This window comes from Podarcis bocagei (genome assembly GCF_964188305.1).
Source record: "Podarcis bocagei genome assembly, chromosome: 6".
In the NCBI taxonomy this organism is placed as follows: Eukaryota; Metazoa; Chordata; class Lepidosauria; order Squamata; family Lacertidae; genus Podarcis; species Podarcis bocagei.
The window spans coordinates 23,902,903-23,921,437 of NC_138130.1; the positions used below are offsets into that span (position 1 = coordinate 23,902,903).

Sequence of the window (18,535 nt, forward strand, 5' to 3'; positions counted from 1 at the left end):
GATTGGGTTGTCCAAGCCACTCTGGGCAGCTTCCAACATATATAAAAGCAAGGAAAATAGGGGGGAAACTTCCCTATACAGGGCTGCCTTCAGAGATGTCTTCTAAAGTTGTATAGTTACTTATCTCCTTGGCTTGGGAGTCACATACCCTCCAACATTTCTCTGATGAAAATAGGGGCGTCCTAAGGAAAAGCAGGATATTCTAGGATCAAATCTAAAACCGGGATGGCATCTGTAAATATGGGACTGTCCCTGGGAAATAGGAACACTTGGAGGGTCTGGAATCTCCCTCCATTCCAAGCATAGCTTGTTACATGTCTTCTTTAGTTAGTTAGAACTAGAATTTTCCCTAGCAGATTTGTATTTCCTGCAACGAAACGCAGTGATTACATTCAGGGTAATGTGCGCTCTTGCAGCAGGAATTTGGTGTTCAGCTGAGCTTTTGTCAGCCAAAGGCCAACAGTGGCTGGGAGAAATTTTCAATAAAAGAGAGGGGAAGAGACAGAGCTACCAGGAATCAGTTGTTAGGTTGCAGGTGTGAAGCAGACTTGTGCCAACAGGGAGTGTGCATGATGCCTGTGTTGGGTGCAAATAATGTAAACGACAGTGTGAGACACAGACAAGATATTACAAACATATATTCAACAATATGAAGAGTGGATAGAACAAAAACTAATGCCATAGAGGCTCATGTGCCTGCAATTTTATGCTCTATCTCTGGAAGGAAGACTCACTGAGCTGAATGGGACTTACTTTTGGGTAGAAATGTGTAGAATCGCATTGCAAATATGTCTTTGTGTGTGTGTATGTGTCCGAGGTGGGGTGTATCTTACTAAGTCCAAGGTGAAACTGACAGTGCTTTAAGTGAAGGATTTAGGCTTCCGAATTCATTACACAGAAAAGGCAAATCCATAGGAACTATGAGTAAAACTTCTCTGAGTAAAACTTAGTTGAATACCATCCCCTGCCTTCTGCTGCATTATAGCCTGAAGACACAGTTACTGTAATTTGAACAAAGGCTAACCAAGGAATCACTACCCCTACGCATAACACACTCTTGAATTCTTAACCTGGAAACTCTCTATTTCCTATTATAAATAGCAATAATCTCTTGCACCTACTATGAGTAACTGCATAGCTATGGGGGACATCATGTTAAAGGTCCAACAGTTAAATGTTAAAGGTTTTGTATTTTGGGATCATGAGGTATTGAATTCAAGTAAGAATAATAATGGCAGCATCTCTGCACCAGGCCAGCTTAGCATGCAGAGAGGAACAAATTTCCACAGTACATGGAGTGAGGCAACACGGGAAAATGCTTATGGGATAGGCATTCTGTTTTGCAAGTGTGTGGAAGTGCCCAAGACTTTGCTGCTTGCCTCACAGAGGCTCAGAGAGGTTTGTTTACTGGCATTCACTCTGATTAGCTCAATGAGAGGACAAGAGGGAACAGCCATAAAATGTCACACGCTGCCAACCACTCCTGCGTCTCCCCACTTCAAGGTATCAGCGAATTGTAGCAGCTGCTGCAGCAGACACACCAGTGACTGCATCATGTCACCTAATACCGTTGCAGGAATGAAGTGCCCTTAAATAGGGGGCTGACAAATTTATAGCCAAAGAAGAATCTCTCTCGCAGCACACAGCATAAAGGTACATCTATCATCCGGCCTAATGAAACAAAAATGCAATTCTGGCTCCCTTCTGCAGTGTAAAGGCAGTGAATAAGATCAAATTTGCACTGCTCATTTTCCTTGGCATGCCTCCTTATAACATGCTCACTGAGAAATTGTATCATGTCTTCTTCTCCTTCCCATGTTTGTGTTTCATAAGTACCTGCTCTTTTCCTCTTTTTTTAGCCAGAACCACCTCCACCTTTAGGCAGGTAATGCTTTATTTTATCCTTGCAAATAGGTAGGTGAGGATCACGAATGCTGATCTGTTGAAAGAACATCTTGCTGAGAGTTACCAAATTCTGGAACGCAGAACAAAGATCTCCCTGGCCTAAATAAGAACAAAACAGCATGCATGGAAGTATGTATGTATGAAACAGAGGAAATCATTTGGGACAATAGAATAAGGCATCCTAGCTACAGCTCTAGATGTAGATCTAGATGCAGAACACTTTAGATATGAAATAGACCAGTTGGTTATTTTGTTCCAGGCAACATCCTCAGTAGTGTGAGAGTTCCAGTCCAAACAGTGGGGTCGAGACAACAGTTTGGGTTCCAGCAGAGCAAGGGGAGTAAAGAATTGATATTTCAGAGAGCACCCTGGACAGCTCCATGTGGAGTTCACAAGTTGCCCTCCATATATATGTTGCTTCAGCATCAAACAATCTCAGATTGAAACTTGCTTTAAAAGATTTATAAACCACTCACATTGTGATATATCAAAGGGGTATACAGAAAACCCCCAAAGCAGCACAGTTAAAATAGCAGTACAATGCTGTGAGATGAGGAGTGGGCAATAGTTTTAAAATTCATTCAGAAATTTAGCTCAAATGGTAATGAATCCTATGCCACTTTGCCACTAATGGTGGACATAAGGCCAATAGCAGGAAGTCCTCAGACTTGGAATGTAATGGCCAGGCAGGGGTGTAAGGAGCCGTCTCGCAAGTGTCCTGGTCCTAATTTATGCAGAGCTTTGAAACAAGTAACAACACCTTGAACCTGTGCTGGTAACATACAGAAAGTCATTGCAACTGCTTCAACAGAGGTTTAATGTGTTGACAACAGTTAGCTACAGAACAACAGCCTTTCAGCAGCATGCTGCAGTTTCTTGATCACACTCAAGGGCAGCCCCACATAGTGGTTACCAACGTATGGATCACTGGGGCCAGATTATCCAGGAATGGCTATAGCGAGCATATCAACCGAAGGTCATTGAAGGCACTCATAGCCACTGAAGTGAGAAGCATGAATCAATTAAGGTCCCCAGATTACAAACCTGCTTCTTCAAAGGGAGTCCGACTCTGCCCGGAATAGGCAAATGGCCAGTTTCCCGGACTCAGAAACCACCCACCCACAGGGACACTGTCTTACCAGGCTCAGTTTCAGATCACTGGCCCTCATCCAGCCCACCACTGCATCCAGTTACCGTCTCATGACTTACACGTCCAGTCCTGATTCGGATGAGAAATAGAGCCGAGTTTCAACAGCATACTGAAGACCTCGTGCTCTAAATCTCTTAGGACTACTATTGGTGACTTCGTGAAATGTTAAGTAGTACAGGGGGGAAATAGTACCCTTTGACACCCCCACGGCGTAAGTGCCAGGGGCTGGCACATAACTACGAAGTGGTTCTCTCTGGAATCGACCCTGCAGGTAAGAGCAGAAGCACTGAGGAACCCCAATCCCAACAGAGAAGGTCTAGGAAGGTGCCATAGTCAATGGTATCAAATGCCATTGGTAGATCAAGCTAGAGTAAGAGATCCATGGGAAACTTCAGAAGCCAAGTTATGGACTGGTTACAATATCATCAGGTATATGACATGTTCAAATTAGACCATTTTTTGGGGGGGGGGGGTTGACCAAAGCTCACAATTTGAAAATGAACTATTACAAAATAAGGATAAACTTTTGTCTAGAATGTATAACCTTTCATTAGAATGGGAAACAAAAGACGAGCTAGATAAAGCTTCAAGGACACACAGGGCAATGGATATAGGACACAATATAGACCTAAACCTCTGGGAGAAACTTTGAGAAAGTGATTTGAAATTTACTTCATGTTACGCGCTGAAAGAGAACTATTTGAAAATGATTCACAGATGGTATCTAACTCTGAGTAGGTTGGCTAAGGTGTATAAAGTACAATCCAATACATGTTGGAAATGCAAAGAAAGGGAGGGGACCTTTTTCCATATGTGGTGGACATGTAAAAAGGTAAAAGAATATTGGGAAATGATGTATAATGAGTTGAAAAAAAGATTTAAAGACCAGAGTCCTTTTTGTTGGGAATAATCCAGACAGAAATTCCTAGGTGAGGACAACTTGTCGAATGCATTTCTTCAAGGACCTTGCTCATGTTATTAGGCTGCAGTAACTGAAATACATCATCTAGTAACTGAAATTCCATACATCCAGTAGTGATGTATGGAAGTGAGAGCTGGACCATAAAGAAGGCTGATCGCCAAAGAATTGATGCTTTTGAATTGTGGTGCTGGAGGAGACTCTTGAGAGTCCCATGGACTGCAAGAAGATCAAACCTCTCCATTCTGAAGGAAATCAGCCCTGAGTGCTCACTGAAAGGACAGATCCTGAAGCTGAGGCTCCAATACTTTGGCCACCTCATGAGAAGAGAAGACTCCCTGGAAAAGCCCCTGATGTTGGGAAAGATGGAGGGCACAAGGAGAAGGGGACGACAGAGGACGAGATGGTTGGACAGTGTTCTTGAAGCTACCAGCATGAGTTTGACCAAACTGCGGGAGGCAGTGGAAGACAGGAGTGCCTGGTGTGCTCTGGTCCATGGGGTCACGAAGAGTCGGACACGACTAAACGACTAAACAACAACAACAACAACAAACTGAAAATGATCCCCTAATCTTTATTCGGATAGTGCCTTGACAGATTCTGCAGCAACAACAGAATGGATATCAGTACAGAGGCAAACAACTAGACCCCTGAAGTTTCTCATAAACAATTCACGATGGGATCCAGAAAGTTCTATAGCTCCACACACAGGTGCAGATGCCAAAAGCCCTGTGGCCACTCTGAGAAGCTCTGCAGGACTTCTGCTTGAGGATGCAAGAGACCTTTTGTTTCCCTCATTGCCACTCAGTAGGCCCAACGATGCCCCCCAACTTGTGTTTGGTTGGCTTTGGAAGGTACATTGTGTCTTGAATTCAGTTGGCATCTGGATCATTTTATCATTCAGAGCTCTCAGAATACCACGTTCCCGCTTTTAATAGGTTTAATAGGTTATTGTATTTTAGTGTTTTGTTGGAAGCCGCCCAGAGTGGCTGGGAAAACCCAGCCAGATGGGCGGGGTATAAATAATAAATTATTATTATTATTATTATTATTATTATTATTATTATTATTATTATACCAGAGAGGGGAGGTACGTGGGTGGCGCTGTGGGTTAAACCACAGAGCCTAGGACTTGCCGATCAGAAGGTTGGCGGTTCGAATCCCCGTGACGGGGTGAGCTCCCGTTGCTCGGTCCCTGCTCCTGCCAACCTAGCAGTTCGAAAGCACACCAGTGCAAGTAGATAAATAGGTACTGCTCCGGTGGGAAGGTAAACTGCGTTTCTGTGCGCTGCTCTGGTTCGCCAGAAGCGGCTTAGTCATGCTGGCCACATGACCCGGAAGCTGTACGCCGGCTCCCTCGGCCAATAAAGCGAGGTGAGCACCGCAACCCCAGAGTCGGTCACAACTGGACCTAATGGTCAGGGGTCCCTTTACCTTTACCTTTACCAGAGAGGGGAACTCAGGAATGATGGCATCATATATTGTATACAACACTAAAGTCTCACTTTGAATGTAACTGATCTGTAGAAAAGACTCTATGACCCGGGAAAAAGAGGCAATGCATGTACTTTTGTAATCAAAGAAAATCTATAATAAAAATTATTATTTTTTTAAAAAATGTGTGAGTGCATCAATGGCCAAAGATTCTTCTTTTTTTCTTTTTAAATTGGCAGCAGTGCGTTTCCCAAAGATAACAGAAAATATTACCAGGAGCTGTGCAATAGCTACCAGAAAGTTAATGTAGATCTCAGTGAATAATGTTATTATTTCCTAAAGAGGCACGTGTTTTTCATGCAGAGCTGCCTTTGGCACATCAAGCCTATCAGAGAAATCTATATCTTTAAGCAGGCTATCATGATACTTGCCATACCACATTAGAAACCAGTCAAATACACCTTGCTATTTATTGATTTATTTCAGGTGGTAAATATCTACACCTCTCCGCACACCTTGCTAAGAGACGCACAATGTGCTTGGTAAATGAGGGCTCTTTCCCTTGGTGTTTTGTGATGGTTATAAAAATCATACTATAATATCTTTCCCAGAGAGCAGAGGGCGGGGGAATGAAGAATTGGACACAACTCCTTCAGATCTCACCTTTAGTGTGTATGACTTTGGGTGTGATTCTTTTTTCTCAACAAGACTAACTTTAGTCTTTATTTCACTTTACTCTTTAGAAAGAACCAGAAGAAGAAGAAGAAGAAGAAGTGGTGGCCGGATGATTCTACTGCCTTCATCTCTGTTTCCCCCCTCTATTTGTATTCCTTAAGACGAGAATGCGTATTATTCTATGACTACATCCTGGAACCTCTTTGGGAATTTTATAATGATCTGAACTAAATATAACTGGAGGCGGTCTACACACATCTGTGATCAAAATAGATGGTGTGCATTCTGCTTAAGGTTTCTAGGGGCTGCGCTGAAAGGTGATGCAATACAAGGAGGAGAAAGAGATTTGCTAACGTTCCTATTCCATCCTTCTACAAGAGGTCTAAAACTTAGGACTGTCAGATTGCTGATGGGCAGATGCTCAATAATAACTAAAGCTAAAGAAGATGCAAGACCACTGTTCCTTGCTTTCCCCCTCAGAGCTTTATATGTATAGTGCCATGCCGAGGCAAACGCAATATAGGACGTTTGTATACAAAGCTTGCCCTGGATTGTACAGCGAATGTAAATTTCAGGCTACATGTGCCATAGTTTCTGATGGCGGAAACTGATGGGAACTGTAGGCCACATCATCTGGAATCTATCAGTTTGGGTACCCAATGCAGGCTTTGAAAAATGCAAGGGCGCTCCCCTTCAGCATAGACGCTCACACATCCTAAAATGTGAAAAAGAAACAAACAGGGTCTTCTTGCAGCAAGACTGCTCCCGCTGTTTCAAGGTTCCTAGTTCCATCTATTAGACCAAGGTGTGTGTATGTGTGTGTCTTTCAGTGTGCATGTGAGGGTTTCATTATGGATCAAGGTGTGTTGCTGCAGTGTGGGGAAGGGTTGCAGGGCAGGATGGGGTTGGTAGTGGGTGTTTAATGGAGTGTGCATGGGGTTTCAGTGTGGGTCAGTGTCTGCGCATTTGGATCAGTAGAAGATGCAGTGTTGTGTGGGGCAGGTTGTGTGGGTGTTTCACTTTGGGGTGTGGTTTCAGTTTTGGGCAGGGTGTGTGTGGAGGTTCGGGTGGAGCAAGGTGTGGGTGGGTGTGTTTGTCACTGTGGGGTTAGTTGTGAGTGGGCTCCCGTAGACTTCAGTGGGGCAAGAGAACCTTAATAACTTTTGAACCACTGCTCAGAGCTTTGGATAGGGTTAAGAATTCAATACACTTTGCATTTAAAGGAAAAAATATCAAATGTGCATTTTCTGAAACAATACAGCCATCCTTCCCTATTTGAACTTATTCAAGTTTTGCAAAGCAATCCTCCAAGCAATTTTTTAAAAATGTCTACGTTAGAGGGAGATGCATATAAAAATGAATAAGGTTAGTGAAAATAACATACACAAATGAATTATATTAGGATAAATTGCTTGTAAAAATGTGTACGATAACCCAAACTGCATACAAAAGTGTGTTCATTGGGATAAATTTGTGCTAAAATGCTCAATAATTTTCATTTTAAAGATAGCAAATTGCAGTAGAAACGTGGAGAGCTGAATTCAAGGTTGACAAGAAGAGGAGAAACTGAGATAATTGAGAAGTCCTTCTATCCCTTACTCAAAACTTCATCAGAGCAATGAAATATTGCCTTATAACAGCAGTAATTTTATTGGCTACTCATCTTAACTAGATGGAGGCATTCCTCTGCCCTTTTGATTCCAAAACAACTTCTTTGTTGAATCTGAAGAAAGCAGTTCCTGACTAGTTCAGACCTTTTACCCTGTGTTATGTTTTCCTAATAATTATTTTTAACTTGGCAAGCGGTCTCTCTTTGATACTTCTCTGCCCTGGCTAATTTAGAAAGGAATGTCTAGAAGATACACATAGCAGCCAAGTCGATCTCTTGGATGAGCTTATCACAGGGCTTGTGGATTTTGACTTTTGGTCTTAACAAATTCCACTAGTATGAAGTCAGTTGACATGAAGATCTTTGGCACATTTATTTCCCAGCAGGCATTAAACCATGATGCAAGCAGATTTCCAACTGGTGAACACAGCCCAAAATAGCAGCCAGGTCAGCAGGCCTATTGACTTTTAAATGTTGACAAAGGAAACTTCCTGAAGTGTCTGCTCAGAAACTGTGCATTCAGTAGTACCTGCACTGACTCCTTTGCACGTGCTGTTTGCAGGTCTTAGATCTATAAATAGCAAACACAGAAATCTTTGCTATCACTGCAAATAATTGTTTATCTCCTAAACCCATAAAATTATAAAGGTTGCCGGTGTGGAATTAGTTTTTTTTTAAAAAAAACCTAGATATTTTTTGGCACACCATCAGAAAGCAGTTCTTAGATGGCAATAAAATCCACCCTTCACTTTGTGAGTAATAAAGGTAAAGGTACCCCTGACCATTAGGTCCAGTCGTGACCGACTCTGGGGTTGCGGCGCTCATCTCGCTTTATTGGCCGAGGGAGCCAGTGTACAGTGTACATGTGGCCAGCATGACTAAGCCGCTTCTGGCAAACCAGAGCAGTGCACGGAAATGCCGTTTACCTTCCCCCGGAGTGGTACCTATTTATCTACTTGCACTTTGACATGCTTTCAAACTGCTAGGTTGGCAGGAGCAGGGACCGAGCAACGGGAGCTCACCGCCGGATTCGAACCACTGACCTTCTGATCGGCAAGTCCTAGGCTCTGTGGTTTAACCCAAAGCACCACCCGCGTCCCTTTGAGAGTAATATGCTCCCTTATAAGCACAGGGTGGCGAATAGGAAGCAAATTTAGGGATTATCCACACTTTTGTCTTGTCCTGGTTTCCTGCCCTCCCAACCCCCCAATTTCCCCAGTTTCCCCAATTCCCATTTGCTCTGATCTATCGCTAAATAGAACTACAGTTCTGGGTCTACTCTATGGAAGGGCAATGTGTTCTAAATGTCCAGCGTGCATGCAGCCTTAAATATTATTCCTGGTGGAAAGGGAGGGGAGAGGAGATAATCTGAATTTACACTCTCACAATCTGTACCCGATTTCTCAGCCCTTGGTAGTTGCTTTCAAAGCTTTCATTTATTAAAAGGCTCTGGTGGTTTGCAATCCCAACAGAGTGCATTCACAGATGTCTTCTTGCAAACAGTGCACTTTATTCCACTCTTTCCCATAAAGTCCCTCTCCCAACAGTTTTCTGCTCTGAAAACAGAAAGAGGAGCTAGTTACAAAGACAGCACACACAACGGTATGTTCAAAGCCCTTCTCTGCCCAAGAATCCTGGGAACTGTAGTTTGATGTTTGACTATGTTTTTATACAGTGGTACCTCGGTTTACAAACTCAATCCTTTCCGGAAGTCCGTTCTTAAACCGAAACCATTCTTAAACCAAGGCGCGCTTTCCCTAACGAGGCCTCCCGCTGCCGGTGCCCTTCCACTGTTTGGTTTCCATTCGTAAACTGAGGCAAAGTTCGCAAACCAGGACACTACTTCTGGTTTTTCGGCGTTCGTAAACTGAATAGTTCATTAACAGGGTTGTTCTTAAAACAAGGTACCACTGTATATGCTGTAAGTGGCTGGGGAAACCCAGCCAGATGGACAGGAACAACAACAACAATAACGGGGCTTTTATTGGGGGTTTGTTGCTCTTATTGATATTAATTCTTTGTGTCTTTGTTTTGGCTCTTGTTATGATTAGAAAGCACTGCTAACAACAAGGCCAGTGGAAGTGATGATATTCCAGCTGAACTATTTAAAATTTTAAAAGATGATGCTGTTAAGGTGCTACACTCAATATGCCAGCAAGTTTGGAAAAATCAGCAGTGGCCAGAGGATTGGAGAAGATCAGTCTACATCCCAAAGAAGGGCAGTGCTAAAGAATGCTCCAACTACCGCACAATTGCACTCATTTCACACGCTAGCAAGGTTATGCTTAAAATTCTAGAAGGCAGGCTTAAGCAGTATGTGGACCGAGAACTCACAGAAGTGCAAGCTGGATTTAGAAGGGGCAGAGGAACCAGAGACCAAATTGCAAACATGCGCTGGATTATGGAGAAAGCTAGAGAGTTCCAGAAAGACATCTACTTCTGCTTCATTGACTATGCAAAAGCCTTTGACTGTGTCAACCACAGCAAACTATGGCAAGTTCTTAAAGAAATGGGAGTGCCTGATCGCCTCATCTGTCTCCTGAGAAATCTCTGTGTGGGACAAGAAGCTACAGTTAGAACTGGATATGGAACAACTGATTGGTTCAAAACTGGGAAAGGAGTATGACAAGGCTGTATATTGTCTCCCTGTTTATTTAACTTATATGCAGAATTCATCATGCAAAAGGCTGGGCTGGATGAATCCCAAGCCGGAATTAAGATCGCCGGAAGAAATATCAACAACCTCAGATATGCAGATGACACAACCTTGATGGCAGAAAGTGAGGAGGAATTAAAGAACCTTTTAATGAGGGTGAAAGAGGAGAGCGCAAAATATGGTCTGAAGCTCAACATCAAAAAAACCAAGATCATGGCCACTGGGCCCATCACCTCCTGGCAAATAGAAGGGGAAGAAATGGAGGCAGTGAGAGATTTTACTCTTTTGGGCTCCATGATCACTGCAGATGGTAACAGCAGTCACGAAATTAAAAGACGCCTGCTTCTTGGGAGAAAAGCGACGACCAACCTAGATAGCATCTTAAAAAGCAGAGACATCACCTTGCCAACAAAGGTCCGTATAGTTAAAGCTATGGTTGTCCCAGTAGTGATGTATGGAAGTGAGAGCTGGACCATAAAGAAGGCTGATCGCCGAAGAATTGATGCTTTTGAATTATGGTGCTGGAGGAGACTCTTGAGAGTCCCATGCACTGCAAGAAGATCAAACATGTCCATTCTGAAGGAAATCAGCCCTGAGTGCTCACTGGAAGGACAGATCCTGAAGCTGAGGCTCCAATACTTTGGCCACCTCATGAGAAGAGAAGACTCCCTGGAAAAGACCCTGATGTTGGGAAAGATGGAGGGCACAAGGAGAAGGGGATGACAGAGGACGAGATGGTTGGATAGTGTTCTCGAAGCTACCAGCATGAGTTTAACCAAACTGCGGGAGGCAGTGGAAGACAGGAGTGCCTGGCGTGCTCTGGTCCATGGGGTCACGAAATGTCGGACACGACTAAACGACTAAACAACAACAACATAATTCACGCGGCCATTGTTCCATTTGACTGCGTGTGCGCGCGACTTAAAGGCACCGGGTGTACGTCGGGGGGTTGGGGAAGGCAAGGCGTTATGTAGGCGTGTCCCTCCTTTTCTTCGACTTCCTCCCTCGGCATTAGGAGCCGCTGGCTGGGCTTTCACTTCGCCGCGCGTACTACAACTCCCAGCATGCAATTGCATAGCGCGCACTTGCTGGCACTCTTGCGGGAAGGGGAAAGAAGGAGCCGTGATCCCGGGCGCGCATGACTTCGGAAGCAAGTTTCTCCTCCTTGCTCCTCCTGCCGGAGCAAGTACTCCCGAGTAAACAAGCCATAAGGGATGCTGCAGCCTCAGGAGCGCTGGGTGGGAGTTTCCTTAGAAGGAGGGGAAAGAAAGAATCGGGGTTTTCTTTTTCTGAAAGGGAAATCTCTCTTAGAATCCTAGAGTTGGAAGGGGGCCGGAGGGCAATCTAGTCCAACCCCGTGCAATGCAAAACACGCAGTCCCGCCCATCCAGTGTGAAACCACGCCGGGTCCTGCTTAGCTTTTGTGCTTGTTCCGGCAGTTTTATTGCTGCGTCTTAGCCCCGGTTACGAATCTGCCAGCTGCGTTTCTGGTTTTGTGAGTGCGTAGCTCGCAGGTGGGGTCCTTTGCAGCCCCCCCCCCCCCGAAAAAGAAATGTCTCCCTGCACCTTCAGAACGTACCATTTTATTGCAGCTTGCAATTTTTGCCAGTTTGGACAAAATGCCTTATCCTCAGCAGAGAGATTCCTGTATTGCAGGGAGTCCGACTGGATGACCCTCGGGGTCCCTTCCAACCCCCAAATCCTATGATTCTGTACATTAATACCAAAGGGAACGTCTCGAAACGGGGAGCACAGAAAGGCAGGCAAAGAACTGTGTGTGTATAGGGGCTACAATATGTACAGCCAGAAGGCTGCTCTCCTTGTCTTTCACAGTCCCTGATGCTTGAAGCAGAAAATCCAAATAGTGCCAAGTTCCTTCACCCTTCTTGTGGACCAAGGGATAGCTTGGTCACTAAAGCATGATACTCTTAACCTCAGATTTGTGGGTTCAAGCCCCAGTTTGGGCAAAAGATTTATGCATCGCAGGGGGTTGCGTGACCCAAGTGGTCCCTTCCAGTTCTATGATTCTGTTGTGGGATAGCTATAGCAACAAGCTAAGTAAGTGTCAAGTTTGTTGCCCTTTAAAACTAACCCACCCCCCAATTCGTTCCTCATGCCCCTTAGTTATTATTATGTATTTTATTATTTTCAAAATTTATCTACCATCTGTCATCCCAACGATCACAAGTAAGTGTGCTTTCTCTTTGCTACTTACTGAGATATTTTTCTACTGAGAAGGGTGAGCAGGTGTGCTTAGTTGCCCACGTCTGGTTGCACTAGTAATTTGGGTTGCCTGCTTTGAATTTTTTGGGCCTAGAAACTGATAAATCTTGATAAATGTCTGGACAGGTTTTTTTTGTTCCACAAAGAGAAAGCCCCGGGGTGGGTGTGTCTATTAACATGGAGCAGTAGGAAGTCATTACAGTGGTGCCCCGCAAGACGAATGCCTCGCAAGACGGAAAACCCGCTAGACGAAAGGGTTTTCCGTTTTTCAATGCGCTTCGCAGGACGAATTTCCCTATGGGCTTGCTTCGCAAGACAAAAATGTCTTGCGAGTCTTGAGATTTTTCCCCGCTCCCCCCCTTTTTCTAAGCCGCTAAGCCTTTAATAGCCTTTTAGCAGCCAAGCTGCTAAACCTTTAATAGCCGCTAATAGCGCTAATCCGCTAATCCGCTAATCCGCTAATAGGGTTGCTTCGCAAGACGAAAAAACCGCTAGACGAAGATACTCGCGGAACGGATTAATTTCGTCTTGCGAGGCACCACTGTAGTTTAAACTCCATGGACCCTGAGTAGTTTGTGCAGCTGTTTACAAAGCTGGAAGGAAGTTCTGTAGGAGTCAAATATGTCTGGCAGTATATCTTTAAATACCAGAGGCTGTGGGATGTCCAGTAAGGGGTTTTTTACCTGCCCATAGCAAGCAATAGACCATACTGCTATGGTTGTGCATGTTGAGCTGCTGGGTGGCAGCCATTCACGTTTGTTTAATTTTATTACAGTGACTTGCAGTCAAGCGTTCTGAGACACAAACTTGCAACAGGAAAATGGGTGACTGTTCAGAGGTATGTCGCCACAAGTTTATCTTTGCTCTGTATGCAGTTTTGGTTTTAAAGCTCCTATTCTAATCCCAAACAAGCTTAATAAATTCACAGAAGCCACTAGCGCGCACACACACACACACACACACACACACAACAACAACAACAACAACCCCCCACTTTTCATGTGTGCCCATGTTAGTCTATACCTTTTACCAAAGAGGAAAAAAAAGTTTTGTAAAAACATTTTACTTGGTGTTTACAAGTCCAGCTCTACATTTTTAATTATATGGATAGTTTAAACGTTGTTGGAACACTTCCAAACAAACCAGCATTTTATTTTTCACACACAGGAAAATTAAAGCAACCAAATGATTAATGTAACTTGGCTTTGGAGATGTTGCATTAGGTCGTTGACAAGAACAGAGAAAACTGTATCTTATGTCTCTTAGGATGCCTCCAGATGACTTGTTTATTGACAGTTTATCCTGATTTGTTTTACAGGGAGATTAGGTGACATTGGCTATGTAATGAGCATTCATTTTGATTTGTTTAAATAGATGGTAGTGCCTCACAGCAAGTGTCATTCCACACTTTCCAGTGTGGTTCCCCACCATTTTCCTTACAGCAAAAAGTCTGAAATTTTTAGGAAGCGGGGTTATTGAGCAATCAGCTATAATTGTGCAACCCAAATTTGCCAGTATGTGACCGGATGCTACTTGAAAATTGTGAGAATCTGGAAATGCCCTTCCTCACAAGAACAATTTCCATTTCCTTTTGGAGTGTCCTGTGTCAAAGCGCAGGACCAACATGGCAGCTAGTCTGATACACTGTGTTTTATGCATGTGTGCTGAAAACATATTCGCTGATTTCAGTGTTTTTATTTCTAGACCAGTGTGAAAATACCATTTGGAAGCAAATATCTAGATGCAGTTTTCTCCATCCCCGAGAAGAAGCTGCCTTATGCTGTGATTCTCACGCACGGAGCATCTGGTGATATGAATTTCTCTCACCTTGTATCTTTGGCAAACTACCTGGCCTCTCATGGATTTCTGTGTCTGCGATTTACCTGCAAAAGCCTCAATATCATCTATAGAACTAAAGCATATAAAGCTGTTGTGGTATGAAAGACCAAGTTTGCTTTTTAGTTCAAGGGGAATGAAACATTGTGCTAATTCTTGTACCCTAAAGTGTTATAATCCTTTACTTCTTTATCTGGGATTAAGCCCCATTTAGCTCATTTGGGTTTCTGAATAAATGTGTATCGGATTGCAGTCTAAACCAGATCGCCCATATGTAGCTTCCTCCAATCAACATGTAGACTTCATAATATAAAATTTATATGTATGGGTCTTTTTCATGTGGTTTCTTTATTTTTCACTATGTAAGAAATTGAGTGTATTGAAAGCAATTCCTGTTCTGTGTGCATCTTTTAGCAAGTTACTTTCTAGATGTTTGTATTGAATTATCCAAAAAATATTAATCTCTAACCTTTTTTTAAAAGGAGTATTTAAGATCATCAGGCAACTACACACTTTCTGGCATTTTTCTTGGAGGTAAGAAAATTTGGTGGTGTATATATGTAACACAGCTTCTTATTTCCTTCCTGCAAAACATGGTGCTGACAAATATTTTTGAATGAGACAGGCATTTCACATACCAGGTTTTTGTTGTTGTTGACTGCATATGTATATTTTAAAGATATGGATTTAAGCTACAGTGGTACCTCGGGTTACAGACGCTTCAGGTTACAGACATTTCAGGTTACAGACTCCGCTAACCCAGAAACAGTACCTCGAGTTAAGAACTTTACCTCAGGATGAAATCAGAAATTGTGCGGCGGCAGCGGAAGGCCCCATTAGCTAAAGTGGTACCTCAGGTTAAGAACGGTTTCAGGTTAAGAACGGACCTCCGGAACGAATTAAGTTCTTAACCCAAGGTACTACTGTATTTCTGCTTAGCATTTCCGAACAACACAGACCTTTGTCCTCACCTGAAGAGTCAAAGGCCAACATAAACAGTTCATTTTGCCTCCAAATGAGGCTAGGACCCAAACCAATGGATTCAAGTTACAAGAAGGGAGATTCTGACTAAACATCAGGAAGAACTGTCTGAGGTGGCGGCCTCTCCTTCCTTGGAGGTTTTGAAGCAGAGGTTGGAAGGCCATCTGTCACGTATAATCTAATTGAGATTCCTGCTTTGCAGAGGGTTGGACTAGATGACCCTCGAGGTCCCTTCCAACTCTACTTCTATGATCCAAACCTTTAATTATGGAACTCCATGCATCGATTCACTAACTACCTATTTGAGAAGGAATTCAGGGTTGCACTCTGATCTTTTCACCTGCACAAGTATTTCAGCTTGCCAGACAGAATGGTCTGTCCTCTCCCCCCCCCCCGCCCCCCGCTTAAAGGCATCCAGTTCGTCAGAGCTGGAATTGACCTGATCCAACAGAACTTTTCCTAAAACTGTTACGGACCCCTTGACAGCTTCTTGGCTGTGATTTAAGCCTATTTCCTCCAGCAGCACTGAGGTAGCTGCAAAAGTTCATGTTGCCTCCATGTAAATTAATCCCTAGATAATGTGCACCAACTGTAGCAGGTTCCCGAGTTTTGAGTGCTTTCAGCAGAGAAATACGGAGGATTAGAAGTCCTAGAAAATGGTTGTTATACAGAATGCATAGCTTAAATCACAAAAAAATGTATCCCCCCCCCTTGATTCTTAATGGGATGTAGGCCGTTCAATGGGCTCGCGCGCTGCCGCTTCTGTGATACGACAAGCGGACCAAGATAATGACAGCTTCATTCAAGGTCTGATATGCTTGTCTTACCCGCTGCATCGACCAAAGCTTCACTCTAAACTTCGGGATGAAGATTTATTGTCCATTAAGTCCCCTGTGCTATTTGTGTCTGGAGATACAGATGAGATGTGTGATAAAGTGAGTACCTAGATGCGCTGGAAAGTGGAGCAAATAACACTCTTGCTTAAAATGTGCAATACCGATGAGATAAGCCCATGTTTTCTAACAGGGTAATGAAAGGAGCTTTTGGAGGTTTGTCTAGCTGGGTTGCCACGTTCAAATTAATGGCGGGTGAGAAGCTTTGTTTCGTGAATAGAAACTTCACCTCCTTTCCCTTTCTCCACACTTAGTTATTTATTTCTTAGTCAGTCCTAACAAATAAGTCAAACCCATAAAAAAACACATTTCCCCCTTTGGAATTGCCCAGTTTGTATCAAAAGCAAACCATACTTCATTTTAGAACTTTTGTTTACATAGTATATGATTTTACATCTTTTCTACTGCCGCTTCTGTTAGCAATGAGCTTTGTATATTTTCCCAGAGCAAGGCAGATTTTCTGGAAAAAAATTCATCTATCTTACCCACTAAAGTGTGTGCGCATGAAGTTAAGGGCAGCACTCGTTAATAATCTTGCTAGCACTATTAAACACCACCATTTTTTTTCTTGCATCCCACATGATGCTCTGCTTAGAGAACCATGCAAAGTCAACACAGACAAAATATATTCCTGTGCCATGCTGACAGTTATTGACTGCCGCACCCAAGTAATGCTGGCTTCTGTGGGAAATGAACTCTTTAAGAATTAGATACCTCTTTCTGATCTAGTTTGTCCCTCCATTTGTTTCAATAGCAACTGCTGGATGGCGTTGCAGTCAAAATGCAAGCGCCCAAGAAAATCCATTGGGTTGAAAAAGCAAACCACAGCATGGCAGCTAGAGGACGAAATGCAGATGACATCTCGATGGAAATAAACAGGCAGGTTTTGTCTTGGATCAAAGAAATCATTGAGTAGCGACAGTAATCATTTGTGTGCTAAAGCACTGGCAAAAACAACTGCGTGTTTTTGTAACTTCATCATAGTGTAAAATATGTTCTATTTGGTTTTGTGTATATATAGTTAATGTTCAGAGATAATGGAAATAAATAAATCTGTTTTTTACTTTCTAAAAAAAGCATTGTATCTCACACATCTACTTTTATACATGGTATTTTTTTCCAAAGCAAATATGTTACCAGACAATTCTTTACTGGATTGCATGAAATGGGTAGCCTAGCCATATCATGCCAAGTGGAGCAGTTTGGAGACCAGTTTCCTCCCCAGATTATATCTGCATTGGGTAAACCTGAATTTACAGGGGGGAAACATTGAGATTGGTATTGTTTGGTGTCACATTATCTGTACTATGCAGACTAAAAGGGAATGCAAACAGTAAAGGTAAAGGGACCCCTGACCATTAGGTCCTGTCGCGGTGCTCATCTCGCTTTATTGGCCGAGGGAGCCGGCGTCCAGCTTCCGGGTCATGTGGCCAGCATGACTAAGCTGCTTCTGGTGAACCAGAGCAGTGCACAGAAACGCCGTTTACCTTCCTGCTGGAGCGGTACCTATTTATCTACTTGCACTTTGATGTGCTTTTGAACTGGTAGGTTAGCAAGAGCAGGGACTGAGAACGGGAGCTCACCCCATCACGGAGATTCGAACCGCCGACCTGATCGGCAAGCCCTAGGCTCTGTGGTTTAGACCACAGCACCACCCGCAAACAGTAGTAAACAGTAAACTTTGCATCATAGAGTCTGCACCATCATATAGGCTCTTCAAGAAAATTCCAGAACACAAGGGAGGGTGTCTGGGTGGTTATATGGGGGACAAGTGAGGGATTAGACCCAATGAGCCATATTTTGAGAAAGAAGTTTGTTCAGTTCTTTGTGACTACAACATGCCTGTGGGAACCTGGTAGACAAGGGCAAAGGCTTTCCCCCAGTGTCCTAACTTTCTGCATATTGGGAGGAAGCACCCAAACATGCGATTCTGCATCTTCAAAATGATTTTGTAGATAAGTTGGCATCCTGAGAGCCAATACACTATCCCTGGAGGGGCAGCTTCGTATAGGGTAAACATGAATGATACACTATTAGTTTCAAAACAAGTCTGTGAAACAGCATGCTTTTGCCACAGGTCCCTTAAATGGCTTGGGATAATTTTTATTCAACCATCCTTCCTAGTCAGGGCTTCAGTGTAGTTTGGCAATGAGAAGCTCAACTCCTTGTCTGAAATCCGTATGATAGGGGGTCTCTTTGGACAGCTGTTATAAGTTTTTAAAAAGACTACTGAATTAAACAAGCTTATTATAAA

The 18,535-nt window shown here is 43.3% G+C and overlaps 1 protein-coding gene across 6 annotated transcripts in view; it reads left to right on the forward strand.

The window, feature by feature from the left end:
- Window positions 1–17,404, forward strand: part of TEX30 (testis expressed 30) — a 42,628-nt gene extending 25,224 nt beyond the window's left edge. Inside the window, exons 1-8 of one of the 6 annotated variants that reach the window (XM_081198669.1) lie at window positions 1,537–1,653; window positions 1,919–2,034; window positions 6,156–6,400; window positions 13,347–13,409; window positions 14,276–14,506; window positions 14,890–14,941; window positions 16,121–16,323; window positions 17,036–17,404. In XM_081198669.1, the coding sequence (XP_081054795.1) occupies window positions 13,392–13,409; window positions 14,276–14,506; window positions 14,890–14,941; window positions 16,121–16,323; window positions 17,036–17,197 (666 nt within the window). In that variant the 5' untranslated portion in view covers window positions 1,537–1,653; window positions 1,919–2,034; window positions 6,156–6,400; window positions 13,347–13,391 and the 3' untranslated portion in view covers window positions 17,198–17,404. Of the gene's footprint in view, window positions 1–1,536; window positions 1,654–1,918; window positions 2,035–6,155; window positions 6,401–11,339; window positions 11,587–13,346; window positions 13,410–14,275; window positions 14,507–14,889; window positions 14,942–16,120; window positions 16,324–17,035 lie in introns of those variants that run through there. The other 5 variants (XM_081198670.1, XM_081198672.1, XM_081198671.1 and 2 more) reach the window with 5 other exon arrangements.
- Window positions 17,405–18,535: the final 1,131 nt, after the last annotated feature.